This window comes from Mytilus californianus, unplaced genomic scaffold (genome assembly GCF_021869535.1).
Source record: "Mytilus californianus isolate M0D057914Y unplaced genomic scaffold, xbMytCali1.0.p SCAF_4, whole genome shotgun sequence".
Classification (NCBI taxonomy): domain Eukaryota; kingdom Metazoa; phylum Mollusca; class Bivalvia; order Mytilida; family Mytilidae; genus Mytilus; species Mytilus californianus.
The window spans coordinates 9,646,040-9,669,466 of NW_026262690.1; the positions used below are offsets into that span (position 1 = coordinate 9,646,040).

The 23,427-nt window shown below is 30.9% G+C and overlaps 1 protein-coding gene across 4 annotated transcripts; it reads right to left on the reverse strand.

Annotated features, from left to right (window-relative positions):
- Positions 1–5,596: 5,596 nt before the first annotated feature.
- LOC127737431 (uncharacterized) lies at positions 5,597–23,401 on the reverse strand. 4 transcript variants are annotated; one of them, XM_052248093.1, is made up of 11 exons: positions 23,273–23,401; positions 19,245–19,679; positions 17,657–17,755; positions 16,481–16,704; positions 14,590–14,785; positions 14,048–14,130; positions 12,916–13,327; positions 11,440–11,538; positions 10,559–10,800; positions 9,799–9,997; positions 5,597–7,653 (listed from the first exon to the last, which is right to left on the reverse strand). In XM_052248093.1, the coding sequence occupies exons 2-11, from the start codon at positions 19,675–19,677 to the stop codon at positions 7,580–7,582; spliced, it is 2,061 nt and encodes a 686-aa protein (XP_052104053.1). In that variant the 5' UTR covers positions 19,678–19,679; positions 23,273–23,401; the 3' UTR covers positions 5,597–7,579. The 4 variants fall into 4 exon arrangements, with proteins under 4 accessions (XP_052104053.1, XP_052104051.1, XP_052104052.1 ...); XM_052248091.1 differs by having other exon boundaries at positions 23,189–23,343; XM_052248092.1 differs by having other exon boundaries at positions 23,041–23,343.
- Positions 23,402–23,427: the final 26 nt, after the last annotated feature.

Below are 23,427 nucleotides of genomic sequence, written 5' to 3' on the forward strand. Positions count from 1 at the left end.
AAGTCACCAATGAAATTTTTTAAAATTAGATAAATTTATATTAAAAAATGCCGTTTTTTTCTAAAATCATGAAACTGAGATTGAAATTTATTATTTCCAAAGAATTGTTATACAAATTTAGAGCATACTTATGTAAAGAAGATTTTCCAAATGTTTTTACAAAAATCCGCTTGTGTTTATCTTTTGAAACAAAAAAGTTGGGTATGTCTATTCAAAGGATAGAAATGTCCAAAAAAATGAAACTTTGAGTAAATGTCTAAATTTTGACCCCATTTATCTCTTAAAGTAGCACATGAAGGTATATTTTTTAGTACATATTTGAATTGACTAGGTGAAAAATAGCTTGTATGCAAATTTTCATAAAAATATAACCGTTGTATCAAAACTGTATCGTATGCCCTTAAGTTAGTTTGATAGGAACTACTTCTGATAGGTCATTGATATTTAATATTAAGTTGCATTACTATAAGTACATAATAGTTTGACGACTATTTCACGGCACTGCCCCCTAGGTCATGATCCAGAGACTTTGAATTAATTAGCAATTTTCAATGTTTAGTTTTCTGCTTAAGTTAGTATGATAGATAAAATTGAGAATGGAAATGGGGAATATGTTAAAGAGACAACAACCCAGCCAAAGAGCAGATAACAGCCAAAGGCCACCAATAGGTCTTCAACGCAGCGAGAAAATCCCGCACCCAGAGGTGGTCCTCAGCTGGCCCCTAAATAAAAATGTGTACTAGTTCAGTGAAATTGGACGTCATACTAAACTCCAAAACATGTAAATAAACTAAAATTAAATGAATTGCTTCGCTGAGCGCAGCTGGATACGACCGCAGAGGTCCAACCCTGAACAGTTGGGGCAAAAATGGACACAATATTCACGCTTGATACAGGTCTGAATTTGGATTGTAATTAAATATTTGACACATGATAGGTTTCTGACACAGAATAACTGTAGTCAAAGAACTTGGTTATATGATTTGAATTTATATTCAATTTTTTGCTTTAGTGCAATACACTTTGCTGTTGCGAATTGACCCCACTCCCCCACAAAAAAAAAATTACCCCCATTTTTTATGCTTTTGTGCAATACACTATGCTGTTGCATATTGACCCCCCCCCCCTAATTTTTCTTTATAATTTCTGAAATCTGAAATGAGAAAAAATTGACCCCCCCCCCCCACAATTTCTTTTTACCCCCCCCCCCCCCCCCCCCCCCTTTTTTCCCTTTTTATTTTTAAAATAGAAAATGACATACATAATCATGGCTAAAATTAATATTCCTTAATAGTAACTTCTAAAAATAAATTGACAGCTAAGCATCTCAAGATAATACAACATTTCTTTATACATAATTTAAAAGCAGTGTAAGGGAGGTAATCAAAACGTTGTGTTTGGATTACCTCCCTTACACTGCTTTTAAATTGTCTTAATTGTCCATTAACCAGGAAACCCTTGTTTGTTACCCTTTTTTGCCCCTTATTCCTAAAGGGTTCGAGCCATAACCCCCCAAAGCAAATCCTAACCATCCCTTTGTGGTATAGAAACTTGTGGTATAATTTCAAATAGATCAATATACAAGTTATTGTCTGGAAACTAGAAAAATGCTTATTTGGGCCCCTTTTTGGCCCCTTATTCTTAACTGTTAGGACCATACCCCCTAAAATCAATCCCAACCTTCATTTTGAGGTTATAAACCTTGTGTTTAAATTTCATAGCTAACAACGACCACGACCACATCGTGATATCAATATACGACCGCAAAATTTGTTTGCGGTCATATAAAAACATACAAGACTAACAAAGGCCAGAGGCTCCTGACTTGGGACAGGCGCAAAAATGCGGCGGGGTTAAACACGTTTTGTAAGATCTCAACCCTCTCCCTATACCTCTAGCCAATGTAGAATAAAGAAACACACAGCGATACGAACAGTAAAACTCAGTTCAAAAGAAGTCCGAGTCCGATGTCAGAATAGGTAACAAGAGAAACTAAGCAAAATGACAATGATACATAAATTAACAAAGGACTACTAGCAGTTACTGACTTGCCAGCTCCAGACCTCAATTAAACTGATTGAAAGATTATGTCTTCATCAAATGAATATCAAGTACAATCCCTCCCGTTAGGAGTTTAGTATCATACCATCATGAAATATATGAGAAGAACATAACCCGTTTCATGCCAACAACTGGTTTTAGAATAAATGTGTTTATTTCCGATGCAAAGACCCTATGAGTGAATGAATATTAATACCAAAATATGCAATCCTTAATGACTTGACAACAGTATCGTAACTATATCCTTTCCGAATAAGTCTGTTTAAAGGTTTGGTTAGCTTTTGAGGTGAATGCCGACATTTTTGTGCTTTGTAAAGAATATTACCATAAAATATTGGATGTGAAATACCCGAACGTATAAGATGTCTGCATGTTGATTTATATTTACGAATGATGTCCTTGTATGTACCGATGATAAAATTTAGTAAATGTTTTGACTAGTTTGTGATATCGAAATCCCTGGTGTAATGATTTTTCAGTAATACAGAGATTTCTTTCGTTAAAATGAAATACATTGTTACATACACGAGCGAATCGAACAAGTTGAGATATATAAACACCATAAGATAGTGACAAGGGAAGTCACCATCTAAAAATGGATAATTAACAATAGGAAATGAAAAATCATCTCTTTTGTCATAAATTTTGGTATTAAGCTTCCCGTTAAAGATATAGATATCAAGATCCAGGAAAGGGAATTGTTCATTGTTAGTATTAGCTTTATTTAAGGTCAGTTCGGCAGGATAAATCTCTTTTGTGTATATACTGAATTCGTCATTATTGAGAGCCAATATATCATCTAAATATCTAAAAGTGTTATTAAATTTTTGAATCAGATGTTGTTTCGATGGGTGTTTGCTGAAACTACTTGTAATGATCAATGATATTTTATATGAAGTTGCATTACCATCTGTACATATTGATTTGAGGCCCTGCTCCTTAGGCCATGGTCCAGTAACTTTGAATTAATTAGCAATTTTCAATGTATAGTTTTCTGCCTAAGTCAATTTGATAAGAACTACTTGTGAAAGATCAATGATATTTTGTATAAAGTTGCATTGTTATCGGTACATATCAGTTTGATGATTATTTTCATACCCTGCGCACTAGATAATGGTCCGGCAACTGAATTAATTAACCATGTTGCTGTCCATGAGATTGTCTTTTTTTTAATTTTATGCCGATAGGCGAGACATATTTCTGTGTCAACATTTTATGTTGGTTAGATCTGTTTCTCAGATACTGTAAGTGATACTATATATATGGCGTCTAGAATGATTATAAGGTATAAATGTGTGTTTGTCTGAACAGGTTCATCTGACATTCACCTCATTTTCATGGATCATTTTTGTCTCACTTCGACTTCTGTCACAGAAAATGAGAAATAGGGATAGTGATCTAGCCTGCGGCCGCATTAATTAATTAATTACTTAAAAGCTTAATATTTCAGAAGGTAGAAGATCTGGATGATTCATTCTTATGCCCCACAATAGTGGAGGGGGAATTAAGTGTTACCCTTGTCCGTCCGTCCGTCTGTCGCATATGTTCGTCCCCAAAATAGATTTCGGTTCTCTAACTTTAGTGTGCCTCAACCAAATGTTATAAAAATTATACACAATGCTTATTACCACAAAACACAGATCAAGTTCGAAATTGGGTGGCGTCACTATTACCGTTCATAAGTTATGCCCCTTATAATCATAAAAATTGCTGAATTTTTCCTTTCCGTTCTAACTTTAGTTTGCCTCAACCAAATGTTTCATAAACTTATACACAATGCTCATAATCACAAAACGGTCTTAACTACGTGCATCCTGCATCTGCATATTTACAAGCAGGGGCATCTGTGGCCCATAGACACATTCTCCATTTAATTATAATGTTAATTTCTCTCTTAATATGAGTAAAAGGATAACTATATTTAGTATGTGCATACCTTGTATGGTCCTCATACCTGTCAGACATTTTTCACTTGACCTTGACCTCATTTTGTGTATCAGTGAACAAGGTTAAAGTTAAATGGTCAATTCTGTATCTCATAAACTATAAGCAACAGGTCTACTATATTTGGTGTATGTAATGATTGTAAGGTGTACATGTACAACTGGTAGGTGTCATCTGACCTTGACCTCATTTTCATGTTTCATTGGACAATGTTGAATTTTTGTGGATTGGTCTATTTCTCATATATAATAAGCAACATGTCAATTACATTGTCTGGCAGGGTTCAAATGACCTTGACCTCATGTTCATTGTTCATTGTTCATGGGTCAATGTTAATAGTTTGTGGTTTGATCTGTTGCTGGGTACTATTAGCAATAAGACCACAGTATTTGGTGTATGGAATGATTGTAAGGTGTACATGTCTGTTTGGCATGGTTCATCCCAATGTGACCTAATTTTATAGAACAATGATAATGTTAAGTTTATTTGATTCTTGTAGTAAAACCTTCATATTGCAGACTTTCAACATTAAATCAATGGCAAGTAAAACAGGCGAAACATTTCAGCATGTGCACTCTTGTTTATGTTATGTTTGTGTGATTTCAATCTCAGTGAACCATCAAAATGTACATAGAAGAACATACACTTAAAATCAGTAAAGGACTAGCATTTATGATGTTTCTTAAATAAGATTATTATAATAGATAACAATAATAAGCATGAACACAAACTAAAATATCAAAAACAATATAATACCACAAAATGTTCACAATTACTTAAAGCAATTTAAAAATACTTAACTTGCTGATGATATCTGTATATAAAACCATGCCTGGTGATGATGATCCTACACTTCAATATCGATGCAATTGTTATTTTACCTTCATAGTTATTGTTTGATGTTTTGTTATAAGTTAAGATTTTTTCCTGTAGCCTTTCATAATTTAATCAGACCTTCTTAAACTTTCGGTGGTATGTTTTTTTACACTTTGCGATGAACACAAGAGCTTCTAATCCAGTTGTTTGATTTACTCTTACTTATTTGGATCTTATGTACATCTACCCAATATATTTCCATTATTTATGGAATAACTAATCCAAGAATTCAAATATAGAAAAATATTTGACAAGTGACTGAACAACATATTAATTCACAAATGCACGTAACGCATTAGTTAATTATCAGTGATTTTCTGTCACAAGTTAAATATTTTTTTTATATTTGAATTCTTTGATAAGTTATCCTTTTTATTACAATTACTTTTTTGAAAATAAAATAGAAAATGTAGGGAACTATATTTTTTTCTACACATTCTCGATTTGTTTTGATGCAATGTCATCATCAACAACATCTTGAATACAAATGTTGTTTGATGTCAGAGGAGTGAAGTTATTGGATTTATTTCACATGTGAAATTATCAATTTTTATTTCACTGGGAAATCAGGGTATTTTATTGCAACTAATGTGATATTATATCTCAGAAATTAGTTACAACTAAAACTGCAGACAACAATCCATCAGGCAAATAGATTGATTACAGAAGATTGCTGAAAAGTACCCTGTCTAATTCAACTACAAATAAATCAGGATTAACACAAATGTATTTTTTATTGAAAAACATGTTACATATACAAATGTATGTCATCATTTCATATTTGGGAAAACATATTTTTTCAAAATGTACAAAGCCTGTGTAAACATTGTTATAAAAAATTGATCAACATCCATAAAATTGATACAATTTGAAATATACAAACTCATGATTAATAAACCATGATGTGAACAGTTTGTAAAGTGGTGCATTGTTTGTCTTTGTGAAATAGAACATCAGACTGAATTTATACATAATTACATCAGATTATAAAACAATGTGAATTACCAGTAAATCTTTATTCTGTACAGGCCAAATTATGGTCAATAACAACTTGTTTTCCATAGTAACAAATGGCAGCATTGTTTAATTATTATCTTTTTTTCAAGTAAAAAAAATTGTATGATACAAAATTTTATTGATTCCAATTTTCATCTCTTGGTTGGACTCTTTAAGGAAATGTCAATTTTAGTTATCATATTTTTATGATTTTATATCTTTTTCAACCTTTTTATAACTACCCTGCTCAATAGCTAATTTACGAGCACTGATTCTCATGAGGTGCTTTTTTAAAATTTCAAAATTCTTCACAACATTTAGATAAGTCTTCCTTCTGAAATTATCCCTATAAGTTCATAATTTATCCTTTTGCACTGTAGAATTCTGTAAAAGATTATCTTTCCAAATTGCATATGCCTTTTAAACAAAGCATCTTAAAACTCTTTGAGGAAATGTAGAATATGAATGACAGCTGAGAAAGACCAATTGATCATATTTCTATGTCCCAGTTAAACCTTTGGGTACAGAAAAAAATATTTTACAAATGTGATGAAAATCATTTTATCGAACTATTGTGCATGAAATTGGTTATTTAAATGATCAACACGTGATGTATCTGATAAAGAAAAACTTTACATGGAGATTGTTTACTATATTTACATAGTTAAACTGATTATCCCCATTTGATTAGAACTTTGCAATACTGTGCACAAGGGAACAAGTATAATCGGAGCCAGTATCTGACCGCTTAAGGGCATATGATACAATTTTGATTCCACTGTGTTTTTTTTTATGAAAATTTGCATACAAGCTACTTTTCACCTAGTCAATTCAAATATGTAATAAAACTGTACCTGCATGTGCTATTTTTAGAGATAAATAGGATCAAAATTTTTGTTTCTTGGACATTTCTATCCTGTGGAAAGACATACCCAACTTTATTGATTCCATAAATAAACCTAAGCAGATTTTTATAAAAACATTTGGAATATCTTCTGGACATAAGTATCCTCTAAATTTGTGTGACAATTTCTTTGGAAATAATTCATTAATAAACAGCAAATTATCAAAATTCTCTGTTGAAACTCTAATTTAAAATCTATCTATATTTTAGAATTTTTAATAAACTCTTAATTTTGTTGAGAATTTTCATTTTTGTTGTTATTGTAATTCCTGGTTTGTTTATGAAATGTGTAAAATACATTTTTTTATATAGTTATTAAAAAATGTATTTTCTTTACTGCCCAAATTCCCTCACCAGTTTATAAAGAAACAATATGTTTATAAAGTGTGCTATCTGAAACAAAAATGAAATGGATCATATTTTTATAAACAAATTAAAATGAAGTGAGTTATCTCCCATTCTTTGATTGACAAATACTTTTTTATCATAAAAAAATATTCTTATCTTTAAAGCAATATCTAAAAATGTTACCCAGTATTTTTTTCAGATACATGAAGGGATTGAAATCTTCCTTCAGATCATTAACTAATGATGTCAACTAACATTTGTCCATTTATACAATGCTTCAACATTCAGTTAACCATTTATTTAAAAGATTCTTAACACGGCAGACAGTTGCAACCTAAAGATAAGTATTTTACTATTTATTCATGTTTATTTTTATACTTTGTACTTTGTAGTTATGCCTTTTGATGCCATATTTAAGTATTGTTGTTGACATTATTATCTGCTGTCCTTTTATTGTTGACTTTTCTGCCAAATCTCATTCTCACGGATTTCTTTAATCACCTCATCTACAAGATTTTGATTCTCTACAAAAGAAAACAATAAAGAATTCTAAGATTAACAATTGTAACTTTTTTTTTTAGATATAAATTTCTAATGGAAACTAGATTTTTGAATATTTTCATGTCACTGGTTTTAGTAAATAGATGTTAACCTATATTTCAAAAAGACATTGTTTGTCAAACAAATAACTGAAGTATTTTGTAGTTATTAGTGTTCAGTTGTAACCATTTCATTTCTCTCCTAAGTCCTCTTTTTGTTATTCTTGAGAGGGGAATAATTTGTTTTGAGAGAGAAATAATATCTTTAATATAGCATGAACAAGTGGGGCTATGGAGTTTGTGACCTACCCCTCTGTCTGTTGGTTGTCTGTTTCTAAATGATAAATCAAAAACTTAAAGATGTTCGCTCCTCTTGTTTTTGAATTTTTGCCAGATATTCGGAATCCTTTGGTTTTATCCATGTAGTGCCATTATAAAATTTTCCCCGCTAACCCCTAGTTTTCTTTTCATAATTTTATTACATATAGTTTAAAAAGCCATTTTTGAAAATCCTATAAAATCCTTATAATTTTTTCGTATTTTTTAAAAGAAAAAGGGTGCCAATGTTAAACGTATGAAAAATCTAGAGAGAATTATTTCCCGCCAAATTTTCAATGGCTTATATCTTGAAAACAAGCACATGAATCTTTCATTTTTTTCTGCTTTTTTAGTTCCTTTATTTATATACTATCCATCTATAACAGTCTTTTAAAATGCTTGTTATTTTAAAACTGAATAGCGAACATCCTTAACATCAAATAACAACTTTACTTTGATATTTGGTCACAATGAGAGGAGGATCTGCTTTGATTTTCAGGTCATAACAACTTAAGTAAAAGTTGCAAAAGTTTATGGAAATAAGTTTAGAAAGAGGGTTAACAATAATATCTCTAAAACCTCAAATATGATTGCAACCTTATCTGGATAGATGGTCACAAATAATAAGAAGAACCCTGTTTCCAAGGTCAAGGTCATAGTCACCAAAAAGTAGACAAACATTATTGTAAGAAAGGGGTTTCCAAATAATAATTCCAGAGTGTTTGCATAGGAGCTCCAAGGTCACATATAATGAGAGGAAGGTCCCTGTTAATTTCAAGGTCACTTTAATTTAGGTTAATGTCATAGTTATTAAAAATACACAGAAATTGAGTGCAATTAATTAAAAAGTTTCAGGATTTTGATTTTAGACAATTACATTAGATTTAAAACAAACTTAAATAATATGGTCACAAATAATGATTGGAAGATCCCTATTCATTTTTAGATTCTATGTCCATTGTCAAGGTGGAAGATATTAAATATAGACTTAAATTCATGCAGAAAAGTGGTTTCCAGAAAATAACCCCAGAACTTTCAATGACATAAGAACCTGACTTGTAAACAAAAGGTGAAGGAGATCTCTGTTGATTTTGAGTTAAATATATGGTATTGTGTATTGTGAATATGAGTGCCAATGAGACAACTCTCCATCCAAGTCACAATTTGTAAAAGTAAACCATTATAGGTCAAAGTACGGCCTTCAACATGGAGCCTTGGCTCACACCGAACAGCAAGCTATAAAGGGCCCCAAAAATGACTAGTGTAAAACCATTCAAACAGTAAAACCAACGGTCTAATCTATATAAAAAACGAGAAACGAGAAACACTTATGAACTACATCAACAAACGACAACCACTGAACATCAGGTGACAACTCAATAAAGAATTTATTCATAAAAGAAAAAGATTAACTTGTAGAAAAGATTCACTGTTACAGATGTACATTGGGGCCGTCTTGACCTTGTTGTAGGGTATGAATGATTCCTTCATTGTTAAAGATCCTACATCAACTGTCAAGATGAAGAACAGGAATAAAAGCCCTGTTCATTGATAATTTTCTATGTATTGTGTGCGATTTTGTCCCATGTATATTTACTCCGTATCCTTTCATTTTCTATTGGCTTATGACCCTGATTTAGAAATTTTAAGTCAATAAATTTTGTAATTTTTAGAAAACTGGTGAGTAAGGTTGATAGTCTCAAGGAAATCTCCATACTTTTGGCTAGGTTTAGGAACATATTCTTTACATGGCTTCCCATACATCTGGTGCCTTTCATATTTTTAGAAACCAATGTGGTATGTTTGACTTACCACCATTAACCCGAAGTATGGCACAGTTTTGTCCATCATTTTCCTTCTTCATAATTCTTTCCAGTTTGTCAGTAAACATCTTTACTTCTTTCTTCATTTTGTCTGCTGTAAGACCACAGATAACAGAGGCACCCATTCCATGTAATGTTCTGATTGGTGTAGCAAATTCACCAGCAAAGTAATAAGAGTCACCATCCTTCTATAAAAGTCATATTATATCTAGATGAAATTTATCTTTTAAATGAAGCTATATCAGCCATCATATTACATTAGATGATTAGAAACTGGTTGCCAGGTATATTTGTTCAACAAAAAATCTTCTTGGTCCTTTGGTCTTTGTTGGTTAATAGCCTCATGTTCAAGTTCAACAATTATTTAAAAACATTCCATCATCTCTTTTGTGGATCATTGCTCTTTCAAAAAAATTAATGAATAAGAAGAGATGTTGAATATTCAATGAGACAGTAACCCAAAAATACAATTAAAACAAAAGTTATCTGAGGCGGATTTAGGTGGGAGCCCCCCCCCCCCACCTTAATGAGCTAGATAAATGGTTAATGCAATAACTTTTTAATGTCCCACTACAAGAGTTGCTTAGTTTGCCCCCCTCTTTATCAAACTTCTGGATCTGCATCTGGACATCTGAAGGTTAATGAAACGGTTTCAACAACAAATTTATACAGATACTATTAAAGATCTGCCATCATTACCAAATCCTTTAAGAACATTTTCCTTGACCTACAATTAGTTGAATATTTACCTTTGTCAATTTGTAAAAGTTACATGCAAATACTCTGACAACTTTCTGTTGCTGTTGTTTCTTTGTAGCTTCAATACGTCCCATGTTCTCTATCTTAAATTGATCTGATATTATATCCATCCTAGCTGGTACCTCACAATTCTGTGGAACCAGTTCTAACAAGCCAGTATGATAATGATTCCGTCGATCACTTGTATCTACTCCAAGTTGATGTAATTTTTGCTTTATTCTTTCTGTAATATCTGATGAAAATAAAAATTGAATACTATCAATGTCTAATACGCTTGATCCATATCATTTCCATAACCAGAAATACTCTTTTACTTTATGCTGATTTCTCAAGTCATTTAAACATTTTAAGATTTTTAAGATTCATTCAATGATCTATAATTGCTGCTGTCAAATCCTGAAGTCCTTTATTAAGACAATTACAAGACAAGGATCTTTGTTAGCAGCAACCTCCTATCAAGGAAATAATGATAGGAAACGCAAGCTCTGGAATATCATATCAACCGGGAGATATATCCTCCATATACAGGTTCTGCTGGAATGTTGCTACATAGAAATGGAAAGTTAACAATTGGAAAGCTGAAATCATCCCTTTTATCGTAAATTCTTTATTCTCAACTGACCTGCATTTTCAATTTCTAAATGTAAGTCAAGATATTAAAGAGGTAGGAAAAACCATCTGTGGTATCCTTTATTTTAAGTTTGATTGGATAGGAATTCAAAGGGAAGTGCTAGCTTCTTTTCATTCTTCCCGAAAGCCCCTGACACGTCCTCCAAACCTAACAAATATCTTGTACCATCAAACTACCAATATTGGCTTGCACCAATTTTCATTTGTAAGGACAGTTTTCATGCTTTGCGTATATTCTTACCTGGTAAAACATGACGTAAGTAATTGACAACAAATCCCCATACCAGTCCTTCATGTACATTCCCAACAGGACTCTGTGTCCTTAAAGCTACCCTTTGTCCTACAAGGAATAGAACATTCTTATAGTACAGCAAAAAAGAAAAAGATCCCTTCAATATTTTTAGGGAGATCAGGTTATTTGAGATTTACTTATTTGATTTGTTCTTGTCCAAAGTATGCATCTGGTCATTTAGCAAACAAACAATCAATCAATCAAATATTTTTTTTTTATAAATTTTTATTTATATGAATGTTCAGTAATTCTGTATGAATATCAATGTTGTGTTAATTGCACTGTATGATAATAATACTATTGTATTAACAATTCTGTATGAATATCAATGTTGTGTTAATAGTACAGTATGATAATAATATTGTTGTGTTCACAATACTGTATGAATATCAATGTTGTGTTAATGATACCGTATGATAATAATATTGTTGTGTTAACAATTCTGTATGAATATCAATGTTGTGTTAATTGCACTGTATGATAATAATACTATTGTATTTACAATTCTGTATGAATATCAATGTTGTGTTATTAGTACAGTATGATAATAATAATGTTTTGTTAACAATTCTGTATAAATTTTGATGTTGTGCTTATAGTACTGCATTATTATTATGTTGTGTGAATGATACTGTAGTAAAGTAATATTGTTGTGTTAATGGTACTGCATTATTATAATGTTGTTGTGTTAATTGTACTGTAAAACTTAATGATCCCTCAGCAGCAGTGGGAGCATTAAAATTCTGTGAATCATTGACCTAATCTTAGGCACAAAATTGTCATTGTGTTAATCAGGTACTGAAATTATCAAATATATTAATATTCTATGATGAGATTGTTTGGAAGAGTTACTTGAATACAGTGAAAAAGTCATAACTGTCAACCAAATGGGAAGGACCTTCAAAAGCACATAATTGATCTAAAAATACCAGAGAATTATTTACACTCCAAAAATTATTAGTTCAATTATTTTCATGTTTTAATTTCAAAAGTTAATGATAAGTTCTTTGGTAGTAATAAGGGAACTAGTTAAAATCACTGAAAGATTAGTTGTAGAATACTTACTAAAGCCAAGAGGAACTGATTTTTGAGGGTTTTTTTTTGTGTAGTTTAGGTAACCAGTACATAGTTCGGACATTCAAATGTTCTGAGGAGGCCTTTAGCCGAGAAGTGTTAATGATATGACTGCTTACTATGTAACTCTCTGTGGAGCCCATTGACCTGAATGTATAGGAATTTTTAATTATTATTCTTAGGAACTTTCCTGGAATATATACCTCCTATCACCATCACATTGTTGGCTGCTTTGTTGAAATATGTGACATCACCCTTTTAATACAACTTGACCTTATACACCATTGTACACTGTATTACTTTTAAATATATAAAAACAATTAGCTACACAAATTGCAAGAATAATTTTACCTTTGATGATTTCATATATTCTTTCCACAAAATCTTCACCTTCTTTAGCTTCAATATATGTCAGCCACCTTATAAATGATGGAATGGATTCTGGGTCAACATTATACAATAATGGAAGTACACATATGTCTTGTGATTCAAATTCACCAGTCTCAACACCACTACATAAAAGTTCTACTATCCAAAATTCAAACCATTTCTGGTTTTTGGATAAAAGTAACACAACCCATTTAGAATCCTTGACTTGTTCTGTAACCTCTGCTATGGACACTTGATCTGGGCATGCCTCGGCAATTCTGGGTTTATCTGGTTTTGCCATCAGTGTCTGTCTAATGAAATGTGCCTTGTTTTCATCATCTTTACCATACAGAAGACAGACATCATACTTATACTTTTTATGGGACTTTGTTTCCTATAATTACAAAGATTAAAATGTAAAAATTAGAACACTGTTATGATTGCCAAAGAGACAACTATCTATCAGTGACCAAATGACATGGATGTAAACAACTTCAGGTCATTATAGGATCTTCTACAATGAGTAAAACCCTTACCATATAGTGAGCTTATCATCTCTGGAAAACAATTCAATATGGAGAATGGTATCAATTATCAAGAAGCTCTGATTTGTAATCACTATGAAAAATATGACAGAAAGGTGTTACAGACAGGGTGAACCAGTAAACTCAATCCTTTGGCAGTACGGGGATGTGGCAATATCAGTTAATATAACCTGCATAGATCTATATGTGATCATCTTTACCATCAGAAAATATTTGATATTTTTAGCTATATTAAAGAAACATCAAGCAAAAAATTCCTCATAAATTGAAGAACAGATGGAGGTGATGCTGAGGTGTACATGCTAGGCCACCTAGCCAGTGTAAGCAGGGCCCTTTTGTAGGTTACTATAGAGTTATGGGTTTTGCTTCTTCTTGTTTAATTTGTATAGGGGGCCTAGGTGGCTGAGTGGTTTAAGTAGTCCAATTACTGTATCAATAGCTTTTCAACACTAAGGTTGTGATTTCTAACCCCCGAAGCAAATGCTGGAATCAAAAAAGTTAAAAAAAGGCCAAATAAAATACAAAGTTGAAGAGCATTGAAGACCCAAAATTCTGATAGCATATCATACCTCATCCCTGTCTTCTGTATGTTCTTTATGGAAATGTCTGAGTATATGTGTACTAGGTAAACCATCTTCTGTTTTATCTTCATCTAAAATAATGTGAATGACATATAGATGAATTAAAAATAAGAAAATAGTATTCACCTTAACAACACACAATAACCATCAATTAAAAACACTTTTTGGCCAAAATTAATACACTTTTCAAATACTGATACTGTGATATCAATATTATTGTTTGGATAGCAATTTTCATGGAATTCGTGGGAACAGGTGAACCACAAATTTAAATGTTCAACAAATTACAAATTTTCTTTAGGCTTGTATGCCGACTTTGGCAAAACCATGAAATCAAATATCCAAGAAAATGCAACTTTTCCATAATCCACGAAAATAAATGAATCCACAGTACCTTAAATTCTTAACCATGTTCATGACAATGTGTACACAAAAAGTTCCCCAATTTTGTAGAATGTACATGGATTATAACAGAAGTATTAATTCCACAAGCACCACTCCCTTTAGGCATTTGAAATCTTATAATTTACCATTATATGTTATAACCTCATATAACATGTGACATCGTTTGTTGTTTTCATGGCTCAGTATCTGGTCCAATACATGGTAAAATCTCTCCACTTCAAGGTTTCTCTGTTGAGAATTTAACATCCCCAACTTCTCATGAAATATCTTCCCAATACAACCAAAAGCATTGGGTATTTCTGCACAGCAGTAATAATGTTCCTTGAAAACAATGAGAAAGATATTTAAATAGAAAAATATTGAATAATCCAAGTTTAGAATATAAAACAGAACTTAGTACTAGTAAACGAAAGTTAATTTCACACAATACTTTAAAAGAGACTTGTAAAATGTAATTTGTTTTTATTCTTCTCCATTTATTATTAGGTTTAAAATAAAATTAAGTTTAATGCTATGGCAAACTTGACCCATAAAATATTATCTGTTGATCATGTAATAAGTGTTCCATATTTTCTTCATAAATTTACCAGTCATTTTCATTGTGAATTTAATTTTATAATGTTGACTCGGACCAGAAATTGTGAAACAAATTTTAAAAAGTTGAATATTTATAAGTTAGAATCATGATTATACATTTTTTTCTGTGCAATTGGTTAATTTAACAATCTGAAGTCAAGTTTCTTTTTTTTAATTTTAACTACTTTTATCAGTTATACATGATGCATGTAACATACATCTGGCTTAGTTGGTAAGGGGAAATAATTTACAAAATAACTAATAGCTATAGTAAGTATTTTGAGGAATTTAATGAGACAACCAACTCAGTTGAAAATGGGTTTGTTTTATAATTTTTCACATTTTAGAAAATGCAAAATTATTTTTTTTTATCTAGTTTTAACATATGGTCAAAGGAGACTGTTGAAATGGGGGGTAATTCATAATAAAAAATGGAATACTGTAAATTCAGAAATTATTGCGAGGATTTTATTAATGCTAATAATGTGACTGGTTGAGCATCGCAATAATAAGAACTCGCATTCTGATATCTGATACATACATCTGCATGCATCTTTTCCTGCACTTGCAATAATTTATCTCGCATTTTTTGTCAAAAATTGCAATAATAAATGCAGGCAATAATTTATGAATTTACAGTAATCCATCATATAATTTTGAAATGATTGATTGTATGCAAAACTTTGAACTTGTATTATCATAAATTTTAAAATAATATCTAATTTAACTAGATCCTCTTTTAAGAACGTTTACAAATCCACATTTTAATCACCAAATCTGAACATTAATGCATTTCCTCAATTAAGAACCAAATTATGTATGCATAATACAAAGGACAATGCTTAAAACATACATTGGATCAGACTCTAAGGTTTGTAAATCATAATATGCAATGATTTACAAAATAAATAGTACAGTGTTTAAGTATTTATTAAATATGTCCTTCAATACCTAAATTTAATTAAATGTATATATACATAACAAAATTATATTCAAGATTTATGGATATATTTCTAAAAGAACACGTTTATGTAGCCAATATACTATTGACACATTTGTCTGTAATTCTGATTGTTCTGATAAAAACAAATATGATCTTAAGATTCTAAAGGTACTTATAATGTATATTATCAAAAACATTCATGTTGATCTGTATATTTGTGACACAATTTATTTTAAAACTTTTCAGACATAATCCAAATCTAAGCCAGAGTATATGTTCCTGTAATGACATCTTGACTGAAAATGCAATTCAAATAGTTTGTTTGTGTTATGAACCTAATATGATATAAATATTATGATAAAAATGGTGCCACAAATTCCATTTTAATTTTGACAGATCTTTTATAACATTATTGACCTATTGTAATGATACTCCTTTCTTTTGTTTGTCAATAAATGAAAATTTAAAAACTTCTGCAAATCAAATGAAAATAATACCTGTTTCTCTTCATCTTGTATGCAGTACACATTTGGAGTATACACCCTTTTAGTTCCAGCAATGTGGACTTCTATTTTAAGGTTACCAACATGAGTAATTCTGCTGTCCTGGTCTTGTAATGGCCGACATGTTCCTGACTTTGGTAACAGCATAAAGAAACGCGTTGACATTTTACCTTGAAATCTTTGAAACCATTCACATTCAATGATATTTGTAGCAAGTTCTGTTAAAAACAAAGATGAATGTTAAATGCTGAATACTTTCTTTTAATGATGATGCACTAAAATAAGCATTTTACTAGATTTCTCATGAACAACAAATTAGTGGCAACTAGTAGAGAAAAAGACTGCCTACCTGTCCTAAAATCATGTCTTCAAGATTATCTTTATATTTTTTGCTTTTGTTTCTCAAAATTTGTTTTTGTAGTGTTTTGTTGAATGTTGTTTTAGTCATTTTCAATTCGGTAGTTGTCTTGTCCATCCTTCAGCTAATCATGTTTACTCCCCCTCACCTAAGTATTAATATCTTACCTTATTTTATAATTACTACTTTTCTTGAAAGTCTGTTGTACAGCAAGATAACAAACAACATGTGTTTTATAGACAAAGTACAAGTATTAAACAATCTTTTTTTATAGTTAGTTCTTATGTTATACAGGTTAGAGTGAAGGTTTGGCACCAACAAACTAGTTTAACCCGCCACATTCTGTACATGATTGTCCCAAGGTAGGAGCCTGTAATTCTTTTTTTTTTTTTTTTTTTTCCATCTAAAAATATCTTTATTGCACTTTTCTTTGCTGTAATGACAAATTAAGCCTGTAATTCAGTGGTTGTTGTTTGTTGCTATAAATCATATTTGTTTTTCGTTCATTGCTTAGTACATAAATCAGGCCATTAGTATTTTCATTTGAATTGTTTTACATTTGTCATTTCGGGGCCTTTAATAGCTGACTATGCGGTATGGGTTTTGCCCGTTGTTGAAGACTGTACGGTGACCTATAGTTGATAATTTCTATGTCATTTGGTCTCTGGTGGAGAATTGTCTTATTGCCAATTATACCCATCTTCTTATTTTTATATTTGTCAATTTTAAGCGTGGGGTATGTTTTACTCAAGTTTATTTATAAATATAAATCAACAATACCAGAAAAAAGCATTGACTGCAGTATATAATACCTGGTAGAATTATACTCAGATATCCTAAAAAATGACTCCAAGCTAATCCTGTTGCTAAGTTGCCAGCTGGCATTTTCTCACTCAGAGTTACACTATCATCTGAAAATTAAGTACAATGTAACAATTACCTTGTTTACCACCCAATGTAACAAGTTAAACACAATGTAACAAGTTAAACACAATATAACAAGTTAAACACAATGTACAAGTAATCTTTACTTATTATTGGAATGATAATGTAAGGAATGAGATATATTTACTTTGAATAAATTCTCTTTATAAGGCAACCTATTTTACTACAAGGTTAATTCTGAATAAATTAACTTCTTCAATGTCAGAATTCATTGTTTCAGATCTATGATCTACCATAAACTCTTTAATTATGTAATACGATTTATCTGCCATGATATAGAAGGTCTGGTGTAGCTGGAACAGGGATCCAGTTATTTGACATGTAGCACTTAGGAAAGTCAGTAAAAGAAAACCTGTCTTTCATAGCCTGTATTTTGAAGATAAATTAGAAATAGCCTGTTCAATTATTTCATTCTTTGTCACTAAATTCACAAAACTAACATCAAAATCCTTTTTTTGTTTGTAATATAACCATCATCACCCATTCTGTACAAAAAAAACTTGAATAATTATAAGCAAAGATAAAATGACACAATTAACTTCATACTATAGATATAAATCAATTGTTCTCATTCAAGATGGTGGTGTTTATAACCAAGTGGCAAATGAAATGCATATTCAGGACAAGACAATTTTTATGTGATATATAGATTCTACCACTGCATCAAGTGTGATACAATATTTATCCACTCTAGACAGTTAAATTTTCAAATTTAAAACGTGAGGCTTGCCGAGTGTTTTAAGTATTTAAAATTTAACTGTCGAGAGTGGATAAATATCATATTATGGCATGGTCGCCTTTTCTCATGACATCACAATAGGAAATTCAGAGGAAAGCAAGAAAATTTGACGTCATAATCAAATTTTGATCAATGAATAACTGAGATCAAACCAACCACACGTTGATTAAATAAAAATAATAAACGGGTCAGGAAAAGGATAAATCGGGTAAGAATAAGAGAAATGAATATAAACCATGATTTTTATAAGACTGACATGCTGAGCGGGATTTTCAACGGGATAGCCATCTGAAGGAAGACCTTTCTACCTACCTAGACACATAGATAATTATCCTGATTACCAGCTGACAAAGTCTTTGCTCTTAGTCCTTAATGCCAAGTGCTTAGCAGAGAAGCAGAAAATTCCAATTTTCAAGTTGTTGGTTTGTCCAGGCTGGGAATCAAACGGAGGACCTCCCACACTGGAGGGGAGCACACTACCAGGAGACCACTAAAGTGGTATCCCATTCAAGAGATTCGCTTGTTGCTTGAAATGGTATATGATATATTTTATATATTATGATTGCCTCAAAAATGTTAATTGTGACTCACAGATATAAATTATTCTTCTAAATTGATTTAATAAACTTTAAATAAAAAAATTACTTTTTTGCCTCTATATAGTATGTAATAAGATCCATATATAGTGGTACATTTGGTTATTACTTTTAACTCACCTTTGATATTTTCGATAACTTTTTCAATAGTATAAGGTTGGTCATTTTCTGTAACTTTGGCTATCATACTGTGCTCTAACATAGGGATTTTTGGAACATCTCTTCTATCTAATGATCCTAGCAATGCAATCGTCACACACATTTTGTTTGTACTTAAACTTTTCTCTAGAGCAAGAAAAATTTCAAAAGTACATTTAAATCTTTTCTTTGTGTGCTCAGACAATATAATTAATACTTTTTTACTATTTTCAATGGCTTCAGGCATCAAACTTAGTTTTGGTCTGCCAGGTGGTATATGGATTTCTGGCAACACAAATTTTAGATTTTTGGCTTCAAGTTCTGGAATAATCCATTTTTTAATGTAGAAATCATCACTGTCATCAAAGATCAACAGAACTTCAGAATTTCTTATCTCATCTATCCAACTGTCCATTGCTGGAAAAAATAAAATATTCTTATATTGTTTGGTTATAGAAAACCCACCAAAATATACTCTATTTGAAATATGGGGCTTATGGTGACATATTGTTGCTAACATTTATGTCATTTGGTCTCCAGTGGATATTTGTCTCATTGGCTATTATACCACATCTTTTTATTTCATGTCAATATTTGGGTTGCTGTTTACACTACATCTCCTTTTTTAAAAAGGTAATAATGTTAGTAAATTATTGAAATAAAGGCCAATCATTGGTCTATCTTCAAATACAGTTATTTACAAAATTGAATACCAAAATCCATTACAATGACCATCATTGATACAATGGCTGAGGCTATTAAGAATATTCTCTCATGTGAAGTATCTCAAATTATTATCACTGATACAATGGCTAAGGCTATTAAGAGTGATCTCTCATGCTAAATATCTCAAATTGTTATGAGTGATACAATGGCTGAGGCTATTAAGAGTGCTAATTATAACAAATTATTAAAGAAAATAAAAGGAATCAAATAAGACATGTAATAGTAGTAGAAATTATTTTCATTTCCATGCTTTGTTCACTTTTCAGTTTCTAGATAAGGGAGATAACTCAAATTTTCTCAGTTTTTATTGTTTTTAATATTTCTTGCAAAATAATGTTAATTGTTTTGTTCCGTTTAAAACTTAACTTAGATTTAAAAACTTACCTGGATAGGGAAAGTTAGCTTTTCTATACAAAGATACCATTTTATAATAAATATCACAGACTTACAACATATGAACAACTAGATCAAGGAAATAGAAAAAACTAAACTGAAGACTAGTAAGGAAACATGAATTTCCTTCCTTATTTCAAATTATTTTCACATGTTATGCAGATGTTTCTTAAGAAATATAATCAATTAATACACATTTTCATATTTTTGATATGTCAGGAACAAACATATAGCTAAAAATTGTAAATTGTAACAGTAACTTGTATGTACAGTGAATTATTGCTTATGCTTAAATGTCAAAACACCTCGTCTCATCTGAAAGTTGTTATAGTTATTATCATTACTTGTATTTAATTGAAAAAAAATCCCTTGGTTTCAATAAGATACTAATATTGACATTTCTTAAAGCATTATAGGTAGAATCAAAATATCTTTATATTTAAGTCAACATCCCTGCATATATAAACCCTAACTTTTACTACATGTACTTGTCCTGATTATGTTTGATTTTAACCTGAATCTATTTCATTTCTATTACAGAAATAAATAAAGAGCTGCTGAACCAACGCCTCCTATGTTTTGTGCTGGTAGAGTTCCCTTAAGTGGATACCAGATGGTATGCAAGGTTGTTAGATAAAAAAATCAAATACCCCTACATTGACAACAACACTTAAGTACTTAAGTAAACTGCAGTTTACTTAAGTGTTGTTGTCAATGTAGCGGTATTACAGAAATAGTAACAATACAAAATATTAAATTCAAGCTCCATTGATTTAAAAAGAAAAAGTAGAAAATTGATAGTATATTATTATGGATCTTTCTTAAATCTATTTAAATTTTGTAATTTAATTCCAAAAAGAGATTGAAAGAATTACTACTATTAATACAGGAAACAAAAGCCTGTACAGGAAATATTCCTCTTTTTCCAGGAAAATGTTAAGATATGTTATGATCGAATTCCAACTAACCCACAATAATATTGTTTCATAACATATTGTTCTTCTTTATAATATATGTTTTATCAGATATAAATGATAAATTTTGGAATTTATGAAATTCAGATTTCTTTCTGGAATTTGGCTATGGATTAAGACAAATGTGTACATTTTCAGGTCAAATAATTTCTAAAATTGGGATAAGCTTGATATATTCATAAAATTATATGAAGCTTTTCCTTACTTGAAGGCAATTTTGAGATTCCTATGTGCCTATTTGATAAGTTTTTGTTGTTGAAGAACTTTCATTGACTTTACCCCACAATTGTTTCTATTTATACTGTACATAAGTATGCCTAATGTACACAGACTAAAGGTATAAAAGTATAAAAGAATTATAATTATTAATGGCTTTATACTTGTATAGTAATTTTATAAATAAGAGGTGGATGATACAAAATAGGGATATTAAACTCATAAGTGAAAGACAAAACTGACAACCCTTTGGCAAAAAATGAAATAAACAAAAGAAAAAGAACAGTATATGAAACACAACATAGAATTGACTGAGCAACACAAGCCCCAATAAAACTAGGAGTGATCTCAGGTGCTCTGATGGGGTAAGCAGATCCTGCTACTGGTATCATCACATTGCTCATCTATGTACAAATTAGGTGATCTGTCTTACTTAATGATGTCCCATTGGAAGGAAAAGGGGGCAGGATTGTGGTTACCACAATTGGAACATCTGTGAAACAGGTATTCCTTAACAGTTAACCAACTTGTGAGGGTGTCCATAAAAATTTTGAAGGGATGAATTCAATTTTACCGCATGGAACCCTTGGTTTTATATGTTTCTTGAAAGTAGAAAACTCTATCAAAGAAAACATGACAGGAAAATCAAGCTCTTGAATATTGTATCAACTTGGAGATATATACTCCATGTTGCTACAGAGAAAAGGAAAGTTCACAATTTTCTGGATTGGGGGTTGCAGCTGAAAGTAAAACTCTTAAAAAAACTTTTTTGAATTATGGAAAAATGAACCAAAACTGACATTATAATAAAGAAAGTAAATTTCATTTAAATAGTTTAGAGGCACTTCTTACCTGTTACATAAATAAATATTTTATATGAAATCCTGAACAGTGTACATATTATTTTAATTGTAATTATACTGGAGGTAGAATTCAGTGACTACAGTATGGTGGTTTTAGAATAACATTTACTCTAAATTACTGTAAATTCAGAAATTATTGCATGCATTAATTATTGCGATTTTCAGTAAAATTTGCATACACATATATCAATCAGATATGAAAATGCAAGTTCTTATCATTGCTAAACTCTCCTAGTTTTGGCATTAATAAAAACCTCACAATAATTTCTGAATTTACAATATGCAAGGAGGTGTGCCTAGCTATATTGACAGAATTTCATTGAATATACAGGACATACAGAATACCAATATTACATAATTAAGGAGTCATAACTTTGTAATTTGTAATGTGATTTGTAAAAAAGAAGTTAGTATGTACAAATAGTAATATCACAACTGTTTCTATGTAAAATTTGAAGTGTTCTGGCCAGAATAGAAAAAAATATGAAAATCTTAATAGGGCCAATTTTAACTCTTTGTGAACCGTCTGGTATCAAAACTATACAATTTTCAACGATATTAATCAATCAAAATACATTAATTCAATTAGTTTCATAGACTTTTAACCTGTTTTCTGTTATTTCGAATTATTTAATTCCACTGATGTAATAACAAAGTGAAAGTAGATTATTTGAATCCGATCATCCCGCTACTTTCATGGCAAAGAATCTCATCTCTTGTAACAGTGCATGTCCATTTTCATAATAAGCTTTACCACAAAATAATATTGTCATTCCTGTTAATTAATCTATACAAGTTCTATGTTCTGAAATGCACTTCCCTCTGTTGAAGGGTTTACCTTGTAGGTTTCTAAAAATAGACACTGAAATTTCCAATTTTATTTTTAACAAAGTTCACTCATGTCTCCTCTTCCAAAGGAAAGTAGTAGTTCCATCATGTATCTTCAGATTGAGAAAATAAAAAAGTTGTTTTATCAGCATTTCCCCCCAAAAA